The 22,528-nt window shown below is 39.3% G+C and overlaps 4 protein-coding genes across 7 annotated transcripts; 3 read left to right on the top strand and 1 right to left on the bottom strand.

Moving 5' to 3' along the window:
• The first annotated feature begins 7 nt into the window (after nucleotides 1-7).
• On the top strand, nucleotides 8-1,640 carry LOC143215930 (uncharacterized). Its single transcript, XM_076438549.1, has 5 exons — nucleotides 8-510; nucleotides 567-703; nucleotides 767-965; nucleotides 1,262-1,361; nucleotides 1,422-1,640. Exons 1-5 carry the CDS (start codon nucleotides 166-168, stop codon nucleotides 1,628-1,630), a joined length of 990 nt encoding a protein of 329 aa, XP_076294664.1. The 5' UTR covers nucleotides 8-165; the 3' UTR covers nucleotides 1,631-1,640.
• A 13-nt stretch (nucleotides 1,641-1,653) lies between these two features.
• On the top strand, nucleotides 1,654-4,427 carry LOC143215923 (uncharacterized). Its single transcript, XM_076438542.1, has 5 exons — nucleotides 1,654-2,132; nucleotides 2,318-2,769; nucleotides 2,832-3,059; nucleotides 3,219-3,974; nucleotides 4,064-4,427. The coding sequence occupies exons 1-5, from the start codon at nucleotides 1,933-1,935 to the stop codon at nucleotides 4,285-4,287; spliced, it is 1,860 nt and encodes a 619-aa protein (XP_076294657.1). The 5' UTR covers nucleotides 1,654-1,932; the 3' UTR covers nucleotides 4,288-4,427.
• An 858-nt stretch (nucleotides 4,428-5,285) lies between these two features.
• On the bottom strand, nucleotides 5,286-8,948 carry LOC143215931 (trimeric intracellular cation channel type 1B.1). 3 transcript variants are annotated; one of them, XM_076438552.1, is made up of 8 exons: nucleotides 8,802-8,941; nucleotides 7,251-7,407; nucleotides 7,076-7,171; nucleotides 6,905-6,993; nucleotides 6,744-6,831; nucleotides 6,540-6,660; nucleotides 6,305-6,475; nucleotides 5,286-6,192 (listed from the first exon to the last, which is right to left on the bottom strand). In XM_076438552.1, the coding sequence occupies exons 1-7, from the start codon at nucleotides 8,920-8,922 to the stop codon at nucleotides 6,320-6,322; spliced, it is 828 nt and encodes a 275-aa protein (XP_076294667.1). In that variant the 5' UTR covers nucleotides 8,923-8,941; the 3' UTR covers nucleotides 5,286-6,192; nucleotides 6,305-6,319. The 3 variants fall into 3 exon arrangements, with proteins under 3 accessions (XP_076294667.1, XP_076294668.1, XP_076294666.1); XM_076438553.1 differs by having other exon boundaries at nucleotides 6,305-6,660; nucleotides 7,251-7,424; nucleotides 8,802-8,948; XM_076438551.1 differs by having other exon boundaries at nucleotides 6,305-6,660.
• Nucleotides 8,949-9,091: 143 nt separating this feature from the next.
• Nucleotides 9,092-16,647, top strand: LOC143215921 (endoplasmic reticulum metallopeptidase 1). 2 transcript variants are annotated; one of them, XM_076438539.1, is made up of 15 exons: nucleotides 9,092-9,983; nucleotides 10,098-10,540; nucleotides 10,617-11,163; nucleotides 11,368-11,495; nucleotides 11,557-11,688; nucleotides 11,764-11,884; nucleotides 12,002-12,304; nucleotides 12,387-12,616; nucleotides 12,679-12,859; nucleotides 12,940-13,124; nucleotides 13,204-13,359; nucleotides 13,437-13,642; nucleotides 13,706-13,818; nucleotides 13,886-14,061; nucleotides 14,117-16,647. In XM_076438539.1, the coding sequence occupies exons 2-15, from the start codon at nucleotides 10,538-10,540 to the stop codon at nucleotides 14,279-14,281; spliced, it is 2,646 nt and encodes an 881-aa protein (XP_076294654.1). In that variant the 5' UTR covers nucleotides 9,092-9,983; nucleotides 10,098-10,537; the 3' UTR covers nucleotides 14,282-16,647. The 2 variants fall into 2 exon arrangements, with proteins under 2 accessions (XP_076294654.1, XP_076294652.1); XM_076438537.1 differs by lacking the exons at nucleotides 9,092-9,983; nucleotides 10,098-10,540 and having other exon boundaries at nucleotides 10,605-11,163.
• The last annotated feature ends 5,881 nt before the right edge of the window (nucleotides 16,648-22,528 follow it).

Here is a 22,528-nt window from a genome sequence, read left to right as displayed (position 1 = left end):
AACGCGATTTGTTCATCGCATACTTCCAAGAAGAAAATTCTTGCAATAGATTTTAATACAACTTCAAGACATGCGATTGTGAAGCTGTGATGATGTGATATACGTTGGGACTTGATCGAGAACGGTTAAATAACCTGATCATGCAAAAATAATCGAAGCAATATCATGTCAATTGCATGGACTGATAATCAAACGTTGAAATTGGTGATTCTTTATAGCCGACACGAATGTTTGTGGAATCCGTTTCATCCCGAGTTCAAAAGCAAATTCAGCCGTTACAAAGCTTATAAAAACATCGTGGAGTCTATGTTTAACAGTTGTTTAACAGTTTGTGATTGTATAAAGAAGATTACGCAGATAAAGGCGCAGTACTGTTACGAATTATCGAAAATTGGTGCGGCGATATCGTGCGAAAAGATATATAAACCAAACGTAAATTGGTTTCCAGTAATACACGAAATACTATTTCCATTTGTTAAAACGTGCGGCTACAAACATGACGATTGGAAGGTAAAACCAGCATTTATAAATATTAAATGTTTACTATAATTAATCTTTTATATCAGATATGCAACAAGGAAAAAAGTCCACTTACAGATTATCACAGTAGCGAGGTAACCGATCAGTTAAGAAATTCGAATACAGTAGAATTAAAAAGAACGCAAAGGCATTGTAATTGGACGCAACCTCGGACAAGCCCCAGGTAAATTCAATCTTCGAACGATTCCCACATAATTTCTTATTTAATACATACTTACTTTCACAGGAAAGATTGTACAGGCGAGAACAATGACAAAGGAACAAATTACGTGCATCCGCAAGTTCCTAGGATTAATACCGGTTGCAGCACAAGGAAATGCATCACTACAGAAAGTGAAATGCAAACAGATCTTTCTGCTTTCAAAACTGCAAGCAGCGCGTGCCAAACTTGTGCGATCGACGATGTAGTTGCTAAAAATATTTCGGTAAGAAAAGAAGAAACCATTATCGTTATTAACACTAGGTTTACGGAGCTCTGGAAATAACTACATATTCCACATTATTTTATAAACATAACAAGAATGTGTCTTTGGTCATTTTTCCAGTATTATGTACCCAAAGAAATAAATTTGGTAAATAATTCCTCGGGGAAGCATCTTTACAATCTTAATAATCGCAAATTAATAAATAATATTACAATAGAACCCATCATGTTGACGAGTCCCGTGAACCTAGTGTTAAAATAGAATCTCGATAATGTAAAAGTGAAAAATATTTTCAGGAGGACGCTGACGCGGGACACGAAGGGAGAAAAATATCCTGCGACGAATTTGATATGTTCGGGAAGAGTATAGCGTGTCAGTTGCGAAATATTAACTTTGGTAAATATAATAAATACTAAAAATAGGAGCTTTATTATTCAATTTATAAATGTTTCGTAGAAGCCGCCATCAAGCTGGAGAAACGTATACAGGCCTTGATCGCTCAAGAACGTCTAAGCACTATGAAATACATCTCGCATAGTTTTAACGCGGCTTGTTATAATTCTAGCTGTAGCGAGTGCAGAATCGTACGCGACGAAACGGTTTGCAGCTGCGGTTTACCCTTAATCAAAATTGAAGCCGACGCGTCTTGCCAATTTTGCAAATAGAATTTAATTTCTTTTAATCTGTTGCTGTCCAGTGTGAAAAATATAAAATGTTAAACTACACCTGTTTCGGTGAATCTAATAGTCGATATACAAAGATAGGTTCAATAGAATGATGCAAAGCGTTGTGACAACATTCTCGATCGATGGATCTCGCGATCAAGTTCACTCGTGTTCCTTAACCGTTAAAAATTCCATCATGACAGTACGCGAAAAATTGTAAACGTGCAAAATATATCGAATTCGACGTTCTCGCGGGATCACCGGGTCGGAACACGGTCGATAGGAACACCGCGATCATCAAAATGTCCAAGTGGAGCGAGAAATTAGTTATGAAATTCTTGGAAGTGTACAAGCAGTATCCGTGCCTTTGGAATCCTTACGACAAACGCTATTACAATTGCAAGGAGAAAAACGAAGCTTTGCAGAGGATTATCGACGACCTATGTATTCCTGGCTTTACCGTAACCGATTATTTGCAACAGATCAAGCTGATAAGAGAAAAGTAAAAAGAAACGAACACGATTGAACGTAGTAGCTTTCTCAAATAATTCACAACCACAGATTTCACTTTGCCGGTAATCTACCGTGTGACTGTTTAAATAATCATGAACGTAGTTGAGTCGTGGTTACAACATGTTCGACGATTCTAATTATTTAATTAAATAAAAATGATTTTCATTGGCATAGGTATAAGAGAGAACAATTGCGAACGATTAAAGGACTGCAAACGCAGAAACAGTACAAGTCGCCAGTCTCTTGGTACAACATAGTGGCGCAGATGTTAGTTAGAGTGATCAGCGACGAGGAGAAAATGAATTCTGTGGGACCTACGAGGATTGTGCATCCGGACACATCGGTCCTGAAATCTTTAAGCAGCGACAACATACATAATTCTAACAGAAAAGAAGCTAAAACGAGAATTCAGCCGTGTACCAACGCGACTTGCGACACGGTCGCCAGAAGAAGTAGGTCAGCTCGATCGAGTGTGAAATATGCGTCTAGGAAAACCAACGAAGCTCGTCCAACTGTACGGACGAAGTATGTCCTTTGTCCTCAAGCGAGAAACGTTTTGAAAGTTCGAGACGGAAACAAACCTTGCACTTGTAAACCAAAAAGAGACTTCGATTCGAAAGTACCAGGTACAACGACTTCGTGAAAAGTACTGGCATCGATAGAATAATGTGGCACCGCTTTTCAACAGAGTACCCCAGGACTCCGTCTAACTCGGTCAATTCATTAATCACTGATTCGACGAAAGTCAGTGGCAATAAATATGAGCCCCCGTTTCTGAAGTGTCCGTCCTGCGGTTGGGAGAGCGATAAGCATAAAAAGGTTGAGAAACAGGAGCAAAGAATTATTATTCCCTGCACTAACTTCTACAGTGACTCTCCTGGCTTAACGTATGTGTCGTGTGGTGGATGCGTTAAAGGTACATCGATTCAAATTGAAATGTAAACATCTGCGGACGTTTATGAATCAAATAAAATCTTCTTAGATCTGAAATAAATGAAAATCGTACTAAACTCTGTCGTATAAAAGCAATAATTGCATAAAGATCCACAGTCTAATCGTTACATTACTGTTTTAGATGCAACATACCGCACCGTTCATTCGAAAACATACACAGACGATTCTGGAGATTTCGCGAGAGACTCGTCCAAACCAGCGCCAACTAAAATTCCTAAATTAGACGAGGGAACACAGACTACGGAATCTCAAGCGGTGCAACTTGATCTTGAAGGGAAAAGCGGTGCTATAGAAGCGTGCGCTCAATTCAAGATCATTCTATCAGACTCGAAGAAAAATTCAGTAGGGACGCAGAGTGCTTGTCAATGCGATCAAGGGGTCCAGTGCTCGAAACCAGAATTGTGTACAAAAGGGACACAATTGTCTCTGGAATTGAAGAAGAATGATGCACAAACTAGCACGGTCGTGTATAGGGAATGTGGGACTCAGTGCGCTGTATGTGTGCCAGGAGGAAGACGCAGCGTTTCGATTCAAGCTATAAACCACTTGCAAGAAAAACAAGTGGGTGTGTATACTGTAAAACAACATTTAGAGGACAGAGGAGTGAGTGTACATGGCCAAGCATCGAAAGGGACGCAGAGTACTGTTTGCGTATTGCAAGGAAGTACGGCTCGGTCGTCTTCATTGGAGAGAACGAAGGACGTTCAGACATCATCGTCTGTTCAAAGAGTTCATAGCAGTGGTTCCGTGACTACTGTATGTTATAAGAGTGTTGGTACTGGTGGAGAGTGTGTACCCCCATCTCGAGCGAAGTCCCATGGCTCTTTAAAGCATTGCATCCGGCAGAAAGATTACAAAGAAGCTGTGATAGGAGAAAGTGGGTTATTATACAAAAATCTTCTTTTCTGTCCAAGTCTGTAAACAGATTTTTCATTTCTTTTATTATATCCCTGTAAAAAATAACAGCTGAGGCGTATACGAAAGCGTGCAACGCGGAGACTTGTCCACGTAACATGTCCGAGTTGATGAAAGACCCTACGGTGACCACTGCGCTGCAGCAGCTTCTGTGCAAAATGTTGTCTTCGAAGATAAGTCGTGGATCTCGTTGCATAAAGTCACAAACCGACCGTAAGTTATTTGAGCTTGTCTGTTTTGCGTTTGGTCATCGGGGAATCATTGATTTTAGATGAGCAGAAGAAACACAGTACTAGTTGTGCAACCGATGCAACGGAGATGGTGAAAAGAATCAAAGAATTCGCAGTCACGGCTTTAGGAGTGCATCTAAGCAAAGACGAGTGCGTACAGACCTTGTCCAACGCGGAAACAGTTAGCGTCTGCGTAAATAAATTAACTATGACCAAGGAAGCTCCGTACAAGCTGGTTTACCGATCTACAGGTGTCCAGGGGGATGGGAGCGAAAGGGTTCCTATGTTAAAAGAAGCAAAGAAACTACTTGCTGACAAAGAAGTTTGTGCCCATTGCGAATACAGAGATATTGGCACGAATGGGTCATTGTTACAGACGCGCGACACGGGTGTTCAAAACGGTTTGGACTATTCTGTGTGTTCAAATAAAATAGACACTGATAAGCAACAGAGAATCACTGTTGGTACTCAGAAACGAGACCCTATCTTAGTCCGAGTGATAAAGTGTACCGAAAGCCAAACAATTAAAAAGTCTGATAAAAACACGCTGACAGAGGATGACTATGAGAAGAAGTACCTTGATAAACGCGTAGAAGCATGCGGTAGATCTACTTGCGTGCCTTACACAGTTTGCGTATCTTCGTATCAGGAAGAACCGAAGTATCATTGCGATGATAATTGTAAAGGCAAACTGTATTGTCATCAGGATTGGACAGATGTAACGAATCCCGATGCATTTAACTGTATGCACACTTCTAAGATTCCACTGTGCGTGAGGCAGACACGTAAATGTACTTTCGCCAGAAGCAACTAGTTGATCATTCAAATTTTTATTTTGAAATGTGACTTGGTCTTGTTAGCCTTTGATCTTTCTCGAATTTGATAAACATTTTATGTATGTGCATTGTTCTGGGAAATTTGATCAGCGTGGCTTCGATCGTGATTCTTCTTAATGGCTTTTTAATAAAAAGATTTCTCTCTATTCAAGACTGGCCTCGTTTATTGTGTAAAATCGAAAAGGATGATGCATCAGGCTACAAATGTGGAAGAACAAACTTCATTTTATTACATGAAAATGTACAACGTTCTGACATGTGGAACATCATATGAAAATTAAATAGTTTAATTCTCATAATAAATTATGTTCACATCGTTGAGTCGAAGGCAAACACTTTGATACCTGTACGTGTGGCAAGTACCAACCCTTGATATCATAATAAAATAGTATAAAAGAGGTGTACATTCCCTCGAGTATTTTTTACACGTTTTAAAAATTTTTTCTGTCAAGCATTTTATAGTCGAAATCTTATCACTGAAATATTCGTCGAAACTATAGAACTTCGTTATCGTCCTGAGTATGTTTTAACTCGTACCTTCGTGGTATGCCAAAAAGTTAGGATACTTCAGATTGGCTTTAATAATTCCTAACATGTATTTAGATTGTAAGGAAGATTGCATATTGCACTACAAAGTCACCGTATCAACAACATTTTTAAATTCGATCGCTAGAAATTTATACGAGGTATATATATTATCAAAAAATCAGTGACCGGAGACATATTTCTAATGCTCATGCATCGTATTGCACGTATTTTTCAACTAACCGATCTGATTCATATTAAAATTACGTTCATTTCTTTTTTTTTTAATAAAATCGCCGGATTGCATATTAGTTACTTCAGCGGCAAGTGGTTGTTAACAGACATATAATACTGCTGATTTTCCCAGTAATCGAAATCATTCTTTCCCGCTGTATGTAACGCTTGTCCTTATATTCAAATATATATAATAATAAATTATTGTACTTCTGATATTCAATGATTTGTCGGTAGTCGCGCTTCAACATGCGATTATCGTACAGCTATGTGGATTTGAAATTGTTTCCATTCATTGATTCGTCAGCATATTATTGCTAGTTTTAAAATGTATCTCATTGAAGACTCGATGCACCTATAGGTGGAACAGAATCGGATTAGAACGAATGATATGACTCGAACTATGCTTCGTTTTGTAACGACGTTACGTAATTTGCACGCATGGTATTATTAAAGGGTATACGCACAGAATGTACAAACGTTTAGTCCTTTTTCTTGGCATCCGCTTTCTCGTCTTTGGCTTGGCCTCGGCCCAGAAATTTGGCTAACGAATCCCAAATTCCTCCGAGGAACAGCGCGCAGAACAAATTTTCGAAAGGTACAAACGGATCGTGGATACCCAGCAAAATCGATGATAGCTGAAATAACGTTAATCACGCTCGAATCAGTATTAAGTATTTCGATGGCCGGAAAAACGTTTACCTTGAAATATACGAAGAAGATAACAATGCCGAAGTAAACTAACGCATGAGGTGCAGAGATGAGATCAGTCTTTTTATCTAGGACAAAGATAATCGATGCAACCATCGAGGCTTTCGTAGGGCTGAAACAAATCAGTTCTCGCTGAATATTTCTGTACTAATTTTTAAAATGATTACAGAGAAGAAAGAAAGGAATTATGCTTACAAGCTAGGTTGCATCAGCTCCATCGCAGTTGGAGTCCATACACCTCGTATTAGACGCTCAAACAGTTTGGTGAAGCCTGCTCCGTTGCCTACAAGCGAACAAAGTGAGTTAAGTTTAACATTTCATTATATCAAAGCTATTGTACAGTATTCAAAGCTTACCTTTAAGTGTACCAATTATGACCATGATTAGATACGCATCCGGATAAAGTTTTCCCGCGTGTGTTACTCCGTCGTATACTTTTTTACACCTAAAGTTAAAAATAAATAACACAGAAGAATAGAGACAGATAATAAAAGAACTAATATAAGAAATATTTGTCTTGCATTTACCTATATATTTCTTTTAAAGTTGCGCATACGATTTTTACAGGTAGAAATTTGGCTACTTTGTATCCAATATCAAACGGCGTATAAAATATCACATACCTAAATACGTTGATAAGTTCATTTATTTGTATTTCAAAATATCATTCGCACCGTTATCCTGCGGTTAATCAATACTGACCAAACAATGGTTGCGACTAGAACTTGTGGTGTATTTTTCAAAGGTGCTAGAACCGGTTCCCCCAAAAGAGCATTGCACACCATACCGCTTGCGAATGTCACCAACATTGTCGAAAGCCAGCATGACAAGGGATGTTTTCTCGAGAATGCTTGGGCACCTATTCGAATATACATACTGAATGCATAAATTATTTGGATTAAATTCGATACGTATTCGTTCGACATGCGATTGTAAAGTCTACGTCTATTTTTTCCGAAAATTAAAGATTTCGAGGGAAACACCCTTCTATGTAAAAAGTGGTCTTAATAAAAATTTAATTACATTTTAACAAAATAAATTAAAACATAATATCTTTTTATAGAGCAGACAATTATCTCAATAAAAAATCAGGTAACTTCTGTTTTTTTTGGTAAAAAAGAATTTCCTAAGCGATTCGATGAACATTTGATACACCATGACATATCAAGGGGTGTGTTAATTCAACTAGGTCACTCGGAATCCTTATAAGTGTACTATGATACATCCACACGTACATACAAATGTAATCCAAGTTACCACAAACATAGAATTAACGTTGCCCTGGCATACTACTTCTAAACATTGCAGGTACATTTGGAACATTAAAAAGATATTATCGGATTTGTTTCAGTACAAAATAAACTTTTTATTTGCATGTTCAAAGATGTAAAACTCTTTATTCAAAGTTTCGGTACAGTAAGGAAGGTATTGAAACAATTCCGGTTATTTACAGATTTATCCTTCATGGTTCATTGCATAAGGAAGTCATTGAAAGAGAACTTTCTTAGCGAATTGTACAGTCATTGTAATACACTTTCGCACTTAAAGTCTTTATCTTTTGATAGACTTGAGAAAAATATAATAATGTAACAGGAGAAAAGCTCGAATAGAGAATGTAACAAGAGCTTAGGCCAAATTTTAAAGAAAATCTGACCTACTCGCAAAGGTGTATACTGAAATAGATTAGCTGGGTAGTTTCAGTGATGGCTACAAAATAAGATTATTATAATTGTGCCAAAGAGACATGGTAACAGATACTTGATTTTTTCAATATGCCAATAGAACATACGTATACATATATGCATATATATATATATATATATAACACGCGGTGTTTAATTACCACGATTAGAAATTATGCATTTCACGGTGAAGGAGCTAAAATTAAGCGGAACCGTCGATTCCGAAAGAACAAATTTAAAAATAGTAAACGTCTGTGGCGCGTACGAAAATACACGAGATATTATCTGATCGTCGAATAAAATAAACTAATTCGTTCGATCATAATCGTTAGAAGGCGGCCGGGAGTATTTTTATACCGCGAGCAATCCGAGACTATAAAATCAGGGATGGTCTCGATAGTTAAAAAATAGATTTCCGCGCATAGTATCATGCGGAATCAATGAGAAGGAAAAAAAAAAGAAATAAAAGAACGAGGTGTTTCGGGAGATGGTAGAGAATCACAGAAAAGGCAATAAGCTAGCTGCTGTGACCGGATTAAATTTAGAATGGTTCGGGTGGGCTTGGGCTTACCGGGTCCTAAATCCTCTCTGACGTGTAGCGCACAGAGTACGCTGTGCGCGATATCGAAGTACGGGTACATTTTCAATTTAATGAACTGATTCGCCATGTCCAGGAATGCTTCGGGATCCATTTTGATTGATTTTCACAGAAATTACGATACACAAGAACTCGTTCGGCCTCCGGGGGAGCGTGTCTTTCAATGTTCGACGATGTTCGATTTTAAAACGCAAACTCGGCCGCCCGCGAACGACGCTAGCTACGCGCCGTCTGCTACACTCAGTCGTCTGCTAGTTATGGAGCCCGGCCACCTACCATTGCCTACCAGCCTACCATTATAACAGGAAAAAAAACCTTATCGTCGAACCAGCAAATTTTCATGTCTCTTTCAAACGTTCCCCTACAGATGGCGGTAAACGATCGTGTCGGCATCCCACGCGCAGCGAGATACCTCATCGGTGCGCACAATCACGCACAATCCAGCACAATCACGAGTAAACTCCGGATTTTATGTATTTATAAGAAAAATGAGTAGATGCAATTTAAAACAGTGATCAGATTAAAAAACTTTAAGAGTATCCTTTGCACTCCAGCCTAGTGACTCATATAGTACACCAACAACTCCAGCACTATATTAGTTACGAAGTAATATGTCTATATTAAAATTAAAGAACGTTATATTGCAGAATACAAATTACTATCAATACATTTCCAATTTCTTATATAAACGACAACACACATATATGTGATACTTTATGAAATGTCTAACATATACATGCGCATGTATATAAGCTGAGGACAATTCTAATATTTTGATTTTTCGATACTTTCATATTATATAAATGAATTTTCACATTCAATTTCATACTACGTTTCTTCCGTAAATAATTGAATAATACAATCTAACGCAATGTCGTCTAAGTCTACGAGCGCGCCTAATTATACGGACGACTTTTATCTGAAACGAATGGCGAGCGTCGGATAATTCTTATCTTTTTTTTGTCGGTCTATTTCGGATTAATATATCTGTTATTCTTTTTGAGAATCGTAGAATTATGAAATAACCCGTTTCGACTAACTTCATCCGTCGAACGCTATACCGCTACGTTCAAGCGTGTCGGGAATTTCGTGTTAGTGGGAATCGGGTAAACGAGTGGGACGCATAAACTTTGTTTAAAAGAAAATGCGATATAGGTAAGTAAGTAAAGTAAGTACTTACTGGTACTTACTACACTACGTATCTAATCGTAGTGGCACATGAGTGGCACATGAATGCATGCGGCTGAACTCTACCTAAATGTTTTACAGCAAAGATAAAATCGATTGATAATAATGAACGCCGATAGTAGCCGGGAATTATGTAAAGGGAATGCTGATATAGCGAGCGTGTAGCCTGGTATTCTTAAATGAAAAAGAGAAACGAGAAAAGTGGTTCAACAGACTCGTTTTGGATATATCTGATTTATCAAATAAAACTCCTGATATCGACATTTGCAGTGGTTGTATCATCGCACGAAATCTTCGCAATCACGAGTATCAATTTCGATCGAAAGCCCGATTGAAAGATAACTAAGAAAACAACTTTGTTAATTTGTTTGTTTCACAAAAATTATATTTTTGCAAAACGATACTTTGGAGTACACATGTCATGTTGCATCGATCAAAGTTGAATGACATTGCTCGTGCTATCGCTGGTGTTTGAGTATTTCATCAGTCGCTGAAACGGTTTCCATCGTTGAACACTGACAATGGTAATGTATATTATATTTTTAAATGGTTCCTGTATATGTCATTTGTTTGTTCAGTATTGACAACATGAATTTTCAGAGAGACGGAATAAGATTTCGACAGCGCGTTACCAAAAGAACATCCGTCGATGTTCTGTACGACGACAGAGCCTCAGCGAAGAGAAAGGAAGTGTTGCCGAATGAATCGTACCATTTGTTTTTCCTTTTCACATTTTTCCTTTTCGTATCCATCATCATAATCGTATTCGAGAAGAAGCTACCCGAACCTATAACCATAAGCAAGGAAGGATTATATCCGGAAAGGTTTATAGCAGAGAGAGCACGCAATCATCTCGAACAACTCACGTCCATTGGTCCACGGATCGTCGGAAGCTACGAAAATGAAGTGTTGGCGATCAAATATTTAACGGACACTATCAATAATATAGTTAAGGACTCCAATGAAAACCATAAGATTCTAGTTGACGTAACCAAGCATAGCGGAGCTTTCCCTTTGAAGTTCCTCGACGGAATGACAAATGTTTATAAAAATGTTCAGAATATCATTGTTAAAATTGGTCCACACAGGTCTACGCATAGTAGCATGCTATTAAATTGTCATTTTGATACTTTCCCCGATAGTCCTGGTAAGAATAACTAGGTGCGTGCAACAGTTTCGATGGTCTCGATTAATTACAATGTAAAAGACAAATCTTATCTTCTTCTTTGTACACGAACGCTGAATTTGAACATGCTTGATTGTTCGAAACCAACAGAGCTATTGCACTCGTACTATAAAATGATGTAACTTATATTTTTAATAGAGTCAAGCAAATTCTGTTCAATTATAGGTGGATCTGACGATGGAGCTGGTTGTGCTGTGATGTTAGAAATTTTACGCGTGATCGCTCATAGTTCAAAATTGTTGAAGCATAATATTATATTTCTATTTAACGGCGCCGAAGAAAATTTAATGCAGGTATAGTATTTGTTGTTACTTCGATACGTTATGTATCAGCTGAAATATTTGTATTTTCCAGGCTTCTCACGGTTTTATAACGCAGCACGCCTGGGCTAAAGAAGTACGCGCTTTCATCAATTTGGAGGCGTGTGGTGCTGGCGGCCGTGAATTATTATTCCAGGCTGGGCCTGACAGTTCTTGGTTGCTTCAAGTAATGTTTAATTACACAATCACGCATGCAATGATTGCATGTTACATTTTGTCATCTGTGCATTTGTTTCTGTAGGTGTATTCGAAGTCCGTTCCCTACCCATACGCTTCGTCCTTAGCTCAGGAAATTTTCGAAAGTGGTATTGTGCCTGGAGACACTGATTTCCGAATATTCCGAGACTTTGGAAATGTTTCTGGTACGCTCTAAAACTGTGTATTAATTAAACAACCGTACTTAAGCGTAATACTATCGCGTTGTGCGGTGGTATTAATTAAAAATTAAAAACACGATTAACATAATTCGAAAATTGTAGGTCTCGATTTCGCTTGGTCGACCAACGGTTACGTGTACCATACGAAATTCGACAACATTGATCAGATACCCCTAGGATCCTTGCAAAGGACTGGAGATAATATTCTTGCTCTGTTACAAGGAATATTAATGGATAATAACTTATCCGAGTCTATTCAGGATAATCCTGGGAATCTTGTGTTCTTTGATTTCTTAGGTGCATTTGTTATTAGATGGCCGCAACACGTGGCTAGTACGATTAACGTTGTTAGCATAATGGCTGGCGTATATTCTATATATCTGAATGCACGAAGCGCGCGGAGAGGTACGCTTGCGTATAAAATTTGCTTCGACGAGACTTTTATCGGAATTTTACATTGAATTCATTTCTATCAATTCTTATTCAGATATAAAGAAAACGGTATATTTCAAATACGTATTACTGTGTATCGGAGCAATAACTGCTTCGTGGCTGGTGTCAATGATTTCATGCACGATGCTCGCAATTGTTCTTACCAAGCTTGGTAAAGTAATGAGTTGGTACGCGAAACCGTCTTGGTTGTTCTTTTTGTACGTCTGTCCAACGATCTTCATATCGATGATGTTCTTTTTGTGCATTGGACTGCGACAAAAGAAGGTAAGCAATGTCTATGTTGTACGAATTAATACTTAACTAACTATCGTATCGATTTATTGCAGGCAGTTAAGACAGCATGGACTTTGTTTCAAATATACTGCGACGCGTACTCCATTATATGGATGCTAATACTCTTCTGCTGCGTTGTGTTCGAAATACGATCTGGTTTCATACCGCTACATTGGGTCGTATTCCCTACAGTTGGAAATTTACTGCGACATCACTTCTTTAGCAAGTGGAGAGGTACAATTATTATTTCTAACCAGACTGCAAATTTGTATGCGATATAAAAATCGTCTATCTTTGGAATTCCTTTCTTTTAGGCTGCAAGTGGTTAATCTATTACCTAGCTACAATGTTTATACCTTACATGCAATCGTTTTACTTAGTGATTGGTGCTCTCTATCTATTTATTCCTATAATGGGACGGTCCGGTAGCAGCATAAATTCTGAAGTTGTCATGGCTAACACGTTATCTATCTTCTTTTGCCTGCTGCTTAGTTTCACGGTAGACTATGAAACCTTAAACAAACCACGAATCAAATTGTTGGAATGTAGTTCTATAATACCAACTGTTTCTCTTTCAGTTACCAATAATACTTCTGATTAAAAATCCAGAACGTGTGCTGAGCGTATTGGTCGGACTATTCTTGTTGAAGATTGCAGTATTGATTCTAAGTCCATTTGGCTTCCCTTACAGCGGTGATCCATCGTGGTTGGCGCCGGAACGTTTCATGATCGCGGTAAATCATTCGATATTCACAGCTAACCTTTTCAGAATTATAGAACACCGTGTCTTGAATGGATGTTATGTTCGTAGCACGCGCAAAGACAATACTACGATGTTAACGGTAACTTACGGTATTCTGGGACCGGGTATTGGATCGCTGATCTAGACATGAACAGTCCGCACAGTGTCGACATTATGGTGCCTGAAGTTCGTGCTGCGACACCAACTCTGAAAGACTGCGAACAGGAGCTGTATTGTGGCCTACCATACTTTATGCCTGTTACAACTTTCTTATGGTAAGAAAACCTATCGTATAACTTATCGAAGCATAATTAACACGCAACATTATTTTCTTATAGGAAAACGAGTTGGATCCCAGGACCAGCACCACTCATCAACATTCCAACGCAGCTGGAGCTTATTTCGAAGTCTACGCGACAGAATATTGTCACTTTTACATTCAATGTTACAGGTAATTTCTTATGCAATATAATGAATGCTTGTGCAACATAAAAACTACGTAAACATTTTATTTCTAGGTCCTGATCACATAAGCATAATTTTGTCGCCGTACAGAAGCGTCCATTTGGAAAGATGGTCCATTTTAGGAGGAAAACCGTTACAAGGACCCAAATGGAACGATAGGGAGACGTATTTTGTTTATTATTCCTGCGCATCTGATTGCACTCCTTATACGTTCACCGTCGAATTAAATGTAAGTTTAACACGGTGTAAGAGAAGATTGTACGCTTATCTACTTATTTGTGCAGGTCCCCTACGTACAAAAGGCACCATGCTTGACCGTGGCATTGGGCGGTCATTTTCTTCACGGCGAGCATCAAAAGTCTCTGAGATTTAAACGGTTTCTGGCTCAATTTCCACAATGGACCGTCGTCACGCCATGGACAGCGACATACACGTCGTGGCAATTCTAACAAAGCATCGAATAAACGATATTCCATTATTAAGCGCAGTCACATAAAGAATAGTCAGTGAGAGAGCCTAACGAAAAAACGGCACTGTACGCTAGCATAGTTCTCAATACGATTCAAAGACATATACGTAACAATGCAATTTATAAGCTTAAGATTTAGAGGAGTACCACATACATGCTAACTTCGCGTGACCGCAGTTTAGCAGGATACATCGATCAGCATTAAAGGAAAACTGTTTGACGCGAATCGGACGTTTGTCATTCTATTTATTGAAAATTTCTCATCAGAGTACATTATCGAGACGTAGTTGTAAGACGCTGATTTCCCTGAAAACAGTGCAAAAGTAATATATACATAAATTATTACTTCGCTAATTACAGTTACCTTGTAGAGAAAGAAACGATGATCCTAGCATATCAATTGTATGCCTTAAGGTACGAATACAACGGAGCTGCGATACTAGCGAAGACAGCGGCGCTTAGCAGTCGATCATCGATAGTAGGGCTGTTACTTTCTTTCGAAGGTCGAAGATTTTGAAATTATTAGAGGATTAAAAGAAACGGAGTTTCGAAGCTTTGAACTTCGACATTTCGCTGCTAAGTTATATTTGATACAATTACAGACACTTCTACATTTCGAAAAGATACGCCACCACAGCTAAAAGATTGATTGAGTTACAATTTCATACGATTCGAAAACTTGGAAACTTCGACTACTTCGAAACTTCGAACATTTCGAAGACTTCGAAGCTTCAATAATTCGAAAATTCGTACACTTCGAAGTTCCCTTCGTTCCTTCGAAGAGTCGAAGCTTCGGAAAAGTAACCGCCCCAATCGATAGTGTCGTTCTCGTCATTAGTATTGAAACTACTATCGCAGCTTCGTTGTACTCGTACCCTTAGACTGATTACAGCTACATTTAATTTTAAAGCGCTAGAAATCCGATACTATCACGGATAATAATCGATAGAAATTCGTGAACGTTTTAAACGCGACCGCGGTGTCGACGTTCTCGGTTGTCTTTTTATCTTGGAACTTGTACATTGAAGTACGATTCTTTATTATTTAACACACTAACGGTGATAAAAGATACAAACTTTGAAAGCACAAATTTTGAATCGTCCGCGGGAATATATATTCTTAATTTAATTTATACCCCACCGACTCTCCGTTGTTACTGTTTTGTATAAATTAAATGAAATCCAACAGTTTTGTACAGTTCGAAGTGTATCATTTGTTATAGAGTTCTTCTTAAGTTATCTTTGTTTAATTGAATTGTAAAAAAATTCGCGAAGGCGATTTCTTTTTATCTTTTACGGTTGTTACTCCAAAGAGACTGAACTTGTTTGACATTTTATCTGCTTGTCTATACGGTTGTGCAAGTCACGGTACTTTGTTCAATAATTTGTGTACGGTTTCGTTCTCGCGTATGATACCAACGAAGGCCATCGCGCCGTTTCAAACGATATAGCGCAGTTGCATTTATTGAAGTAATACACGTTTCAAGGTCTAACCGTAAGAAATTTTTGCCAATATCGATAGCCAATTTTGTAGTTGATAAGTAAGTTCAAGGTAATCATAGAAAAGAACAGTTTTACAATGCGTAAAAGGGAGAAGTATTTAACATAGTTAATATTAGGACAAGAGAATTTAATTTTCTACACTCGAGTTTCACAGGTCTCAGTTGACATTCGATCAGTCTCTAATTTGAAACGTCGATGTTCTCTTTTACATTTTTATTACTGGTTTAATTAGACTATTGATTGATTTCACGAAGTTCATTCACCGCACAATTTATTATCGTTCTACTGAATAACGATACCCTACTTTAAGTATGTAACCCTTTGCACTCGAGTGGCGACTCGTCACTGATAATTTTTCTACCATTTGTTTAAGATATTTGTTGCATTATTAAATTTTTATTCAATAAATTACTAAACGTATTTAATATTTTAATAAACTATCGAGAGCATTGTACGAGGTATAACATCGAAGAATAGCTCCGAGTGCGAAGGGTTAAACACGAATCAATTATTATTAATTATACTGTGTTATAGACACGATTACGGAGATGGTTTTACAATGAGTGATGATTTTACAAACCCAGTATTATGTTACCTTCAGAGCGCCGCTCATCACAACATTTATTTAATCGCTCTGAAATAATTCTAAACAATTTGGTCCTCCAGTGTTCATTGTTTTTATCAGTTTAGTATTTTATTTTAACGTCCACGCGTTTCTAGTTCCATTTCAGGTTTATACACCATTATACACTATACGTATGTTATTATAATTACTGTATTTGTAACAGATTGTTATCGAGCAACCAACCCACGAGTGAAAAATAAAAAGAGTTGAAACAGTTAAGCGTCCGTATATCTTCCTATTCCGTTCTCGGGTTGGATGTAAAATCCACACACGGCTCAAGGGATTCACTTTATCGTATTTATCGATTGAAATTCGGCTCCGATGCCAGATAAGGATTACACCTTGATAAGCAGAAATTTCTCGTAATTCCAGTTACACCACGGTATCTATAGTTAGTCATCGTTTAACGACGCTCATTGTGCCCGCCAAATTAATTTCCTGTTTCCGAGCTGGTTACGCGGGAAATGGGAGGGTCCAGTTACCAAATTGTACTGACGTTCGCGGGCATTGTAAATGCCAAAATGCGTGCCAGGTGACAATTTTCAATGCTGCGTCACCGCAAAAATAATATTGGGTTGGCAAGAAAGTAATTTCGGTATTTTATAGTGAAATAAAACCCATTTTTTTTTATTCAAACAATGAATTTTCACTAATGATGATGATCTGAAATCGCACTTGAATCAGTTTTTGACCGATAAGGACCAGAAGTTTTATGAGCGCGGAATTGTGAAGCTATCAGAAAGATGGCAAAAGAACATCGAACAAAAAAAATTGGGTTTCATTTCACCTTAAAATAACGAAATTACTTTCTTGCCAACCCAATGATACACATCCTGAAAAAGCAGAAAGTTGATCGAGGCTTTTGTACATGCTCGAATAGTAAAAACGTATAATCTTATTGCTGAATCTTCACAGAAAGTTGATCATTTTCGAAGAGTAAAAAAGTCGAATTTTTTGACACAATTTGTAGATCATGTTTGGACAGATCTTGCTACGGAGAACGATTAAATAAATCTCTGAGAATTTGTACGACGGAGCACATGCCGGTGATTTTCAGAGTTGCGCGTAGGATCAAAGTTTTGCGAGATCGAATGACCGATTGTTCTCTCGTTCCTCGTCGCTTCTCGTTCCGTTTCGTAAGAAACGTGTCAATATTGACGCGCTGGCATCCTGTAAGACGAGAACGATTTCCTGGTTAAAGCGAGCCGTGTGTTTCGTTTCGTGTCGTGACATAGGTTTGCAAACGGGTCGTGGTCACCGACGACCGAGGACCGTTCTCCATCGAAACCGGAAGTGTTGATCAAATTTTCAAAGCGTCGCGACGCTTCGTACGTCTGATAAACCGTGGTCGCAAGGTGTTATCAGTGATAGCAAGTCGACATAGGGACAGTATCCAAAGATAAAAGAGCCTCAATCAGGAACAATGGCTCGGATTCTTCTTCTTGTTCGATCATCTCGTGATCACGATCGTTGTTCACGATTTTATCTTAATGGAAATTACCCGTTCGGCTCGCTTCGAACTTTCGAAAAACGATAACGGTCCTCGTGGACACTGATAACACCGCAAAAGTTTATCGAGTCAATAGTTTCGGACAGTCGTCGCCGATTAGTGATTAGTGATCGTACAGGATAACGCGACGGGACATTCTTTCTCGTCGGCATTGCTTGAACTAATTAAGAAGCAGCTGTGATATCAGGCGACGTCTTACTTTGGACCGTTCGGAGATGTTTACTGAGTATTTATTGCATTGATTAGTTATTAATTGGCTCGGAGGTCAGTAGAGACTAGCTTTACGAATGATTGCGAAGATGAATTTATTCATTGATACCTTTCACTGTATTTTTTATTAGAGACCGTGGTTTTGAACGTGTATTTAATCATATAATAACACACGTGTACTATTTCACGTGCATCAATGCATCCTCATTTTAATTTGCGTAATTTTTAGAACATTGATCGCAATTTATGTCATCGATGTTATTTGTGATTATTTGACTGCTACAGTATTTATAACAATTCAAGTCGTTCGTGTGCGCCTTCTCGAATTAGAGCGGCAGCCATAACGAACACAATCGCCTAAGCGTTAATTGCGCCGGGAGCTTGCAAATCAGAGTATCGTGTAATTATGAATCGTCTGTAAAATGGCTGGTTAGTCAAGAATCTAGCAGGTGAGGCTGATTATCGACGGCCTCTCAACTGAAGTTAATTATTATTTTTAATTATCAGCGCACTTGAGGAGAATTCCGCTCCGTGTGTGTGTTTGTCTGTTCGCTCGAAGATAATTTGTCAATTTTCTTTAATGTAGAAAAATATGCTCGTTCTGTATTCTATGTAGAAAAATGTCTAATTCGTTCAACAGGTAATTCGTCAATGTTTACCGATATTGTTCGCACCTTTATTGTTGCTCGGATTCTTTTGTACCGATCTCTGCGCTGAACTGTACCCGTTTGTTCTTCAATTAGCAGCCGGCCTGACTTTTTTCTCCGTCACAGAGGCTACCTCATTTGCACGGCCTACTTCTCGCGAGATTTCTGCTTCGTTATGCCTTTCGTTCATTTTTCTCTTTCGTTTAGGGGAGGCTGACTTTATTCGCGATATAGGGCGGGCCTTGACAAACCGGCATTATTTCAACCGAGAGCAAACAATCTTCTATGTATTAAAACTAGATCGGTAACGCCCTATAAGTTATTAACGCTTAGCTGTCGAGTGGTAACCATCAAGCACCACTAAATATTGCTATATATCAGCAACGTAAAATAATTTCTACATTATTCAATTATTTTATGTTTATTAGTAAACATTTGAACATATTGCACGAGTAATGTAATTAAACATGTTTAATTTGTTCGGAAACTGTGGAATGTATTAACACAACGAACACGTCTGTTTCGTTCGACCAACAAATTCGTGTATCTGTGACGTCAAAGTCTGAGTCAGAGTGCGTGTTGGTTTGTGCGCGTTTGATGCTTCCGTCGGTCCATTTTTCCGGCAGAACAAAATTAGGCATCCGAATATCCAGAACCGGATGGACGGTGTGGTCGTTGCCGTGCATACGTGCCCGTTCCTCCCGGTTCCTCGATGTAAAGTATACTCGGTTCTCGGTCTTATATATGCAACCACGGGGGATACGTGTCCCGCTTACCGATCAATTCGTCCACCATGGGCTTTTTTTCCTTCTCCTCCTACTCTTCTGTCGATCGTTGCGTGAATAACATCGGCCTGGAAGAGGAGAAGGAAGAGAACGGTAGCCCACGAAGAGCCACCGAACCCTACGGACTTTCTCCGCCAGTGTTCGCCGTGCTGCTTACTAATCCGCTCTGCATCTTCCACCCTCCATCACCTCTGGATCCTCTTATTCTAGCTGAACTAGGAGAATCCCAAAAAGAAATGTTTTAGAAATGCTTTATAAAAACCAGAATGAGGAGCAGGATCAATTTGTCATTCACAAAATTCCTGGATATGGTTTGGAGAAGAAGGGGAACTAGGAAGAAGAAGAGGAACTAGCTGAACTAAGACGATCCAAAAAGAAATATTTCAGAAATGCTTTGTAAAAATCAGGATGAGGAGCAGGATCAATTTGTGATTCAGAAAATTCCAATGGTTTGGAGAGGAAGGGGAACTGTGATGATGTCCCTATCGGAATCATCAACACGCTCTGGATCCTCTTATTCTAGCTGAACCAGGAGAATCTCAAAAAGAAATGTTTTAGAAATTCTTTATAAAAGCCAGGATGAGGAACAGGATCAATTTATCATTCCTGGATATGGTTTGGAGAAAAAGGGAACTAGCGATGATGTCCCTATCGCAATTATCAACAGCCCTCTGGATCCTCTTAGTTTATCTGAACTAGAAGAATCCGAAAAAGAAATGTTTTAGAAATGCTTCATAAAAACCAGGATGAGGAACAGGATCAATTTATCATTCCTGGATATGGTTTGGAGAAAAAGGGAACTAGCGATGATGTCCCTATCGCAATTATCAACAGCCCTCTGGATCCTCTTAGTTTATCTGAACTAGAAGAATCCGAAAAAGAAATGTTTTAGAAATGCTTCATGAAAACCAGGATGAGGAACAGGATCAATTTATCATTCCTGGATATGGTTTGGAGAAAAAGGGAACTAGCGATGATGTCCCTATCGCAATCATCAACAGCTCTCTGGACCCTCTTAGTCCAGCTGAACTAGGAAAACCGAAGAAACAAATATTTTAGAAATGTTTTGTAAAATGCAAGACGAGAAACAGGATCAATGAATCATTCCTGGATATAGTTTGGAGAGGAAGGGGAACTAGCGACGATGTCCCTATCGGAATGATCAACAGCCCTAGGGTGAGGCTCGACAACAACGTGGAACGCTGGTAGTGGCAGGTAGGAACGCGTGTCCACGTTCGCCACGTACACGCGGCGGACTTGCACAGGTACGAGTGTACGATGAGTATGATGTCACCGGGCCGAGGTTGGTATTTGGTACAGGGGAACGCGTGATTCGCATGAAAAGCCTAAGCGAACACGAAGCCGCCGGCTCTTCGACGCGACGCACGATTTGGTCAGTCGGTTCTTCGCCATATCCGGTCAGCGTCGGGCACACGCGCTCTCGACGTTCAGAACCGGAAGTCACGGAGACCTCGGGGGTTCTTACCGAGCGTGCCGCGGCCCGTTCCACGCTTTCTATTTTCGTGTGAGTACGTTTTTCGACCACCTTCGGGCACGAGCCCACCCACTTCCGGTTCCCATCCGCCGAGAATTCGCCGCGAAGGCAGAATCACTCCCGCTGCATGTATGCCGAAAATGAATAAGACCGACGAACGTCGATCTGTCGAATAAAAATCAGTAGAACATCGTGCGTGTTATTAATCGAATAAATTGAAAAAAGAAGCACGTCAGGTATTTATAACTGCATTCGCAGATCTTAGTCGAAGTTTAGACTCTCCGCTTGAAGTAAAAAGTCTTCAGCGATGTCCACGCTGAAGACGTGCGTACTACAGAGCGTCCTGAATTTTTGAAAAAGAATTTAGAGCATGTTTACCAACGCTGACGATCTTTCCTCTGCTCTAGGATATCAACCGGATGACGGGAGCCGATTGTTAGCGGGCAGTTTCGCGAGTATAAACAGGTGTTATGTGGCGCGATAGAAGGATGTTCATTAACGCCTCGCGTCGACCGGAAGGTGGTAACATGTTAAAACCGGCAATACGAAGATCGGGAAGAACAGAGAGTGATTCGAACAGTGGCGAGAAGAAGAGGAAGAGGCTCGGATCGGCTCCCAACCAATGGAACAAGAAGCCAGGGGAGCCTTCATCCCCTCTCGAGTTAGGCTAGTCGGGCTCTTCTCTCCACATCCGGCATCGTTCACCGATGTCTTCGGTGCCGCGACGCCCACGCTATCAGTTATTTGGCGAGCCTCCAACCTCGTGCAGGTGTCTGGAATTACGCGGCGATCTACGACTTTCTAGCCGCCACGGATTCTTCCTTTCGGTTCACAAGTTTAACTCGGTTCGAACAGATCTCACCTCCGCTCTGTTGCTTCTTTAAACGTTCGCCGATACCATCGAACACCTCCGAGGAAATTATCAAGGAATATATTACCGTCAGGGAGGTATTATCTAGGTGGTTCCATAACTAGTGCGCTTTATTTATTTATAGTTTTTTTTAATGTGGTCGCATTAACAGCGAGGTCATTAGCGACCGCATGGTTTACAATTGATTACAATGTGTCTTACGGGTAGCTCGCAAAGAGGTAAAATGTTGCTACTCCTTCAGCGTTTTAGCTTGAGATAAATAATCAACGTGAATAAAATTTTATTCAATAAAATAACATAACGTGAAAGCTAGAAAGAAACGGAGTAATTACGTTGTCATCGATGCAGCTTCGAACGAGAGTGCATAATTACTTTTGTTTCAGTGGAAACAATGTTTGCAATCAACTGGACGCCTCGAAGGCAAGATGTCGGCATAGCTGATGTTTATGAAAATTCGGCTGTGTCACATCCAGCCAGCCGAACGTCCGGACATCAACGCAACCTCGACATCCGCCTCAACCATTGAAATTTGCTGAATATTTAATTGTTCAGGGTTTATGTGAAAAGAAAGAGATTGGACAA

Source organism: Lasioglossum baleicum, chromosome 14 (assembly GCF_051020765.1).
Source record: "Lasioglossum baleicum chromosome 14, iyLasBale1, whole genome shotgun sequence".
NCBI lineage: Eukaryota > Metazoa > Arthropoda > Insecta > Hymenoptera > Halictidae > Lasioglossum > Lasioglossum baleicum.
The sequence above is the reverse complement of the archived record's forward strand: the minus strand, read 5'-3'. Positions and strand labels throughout refer to the sequence as shown.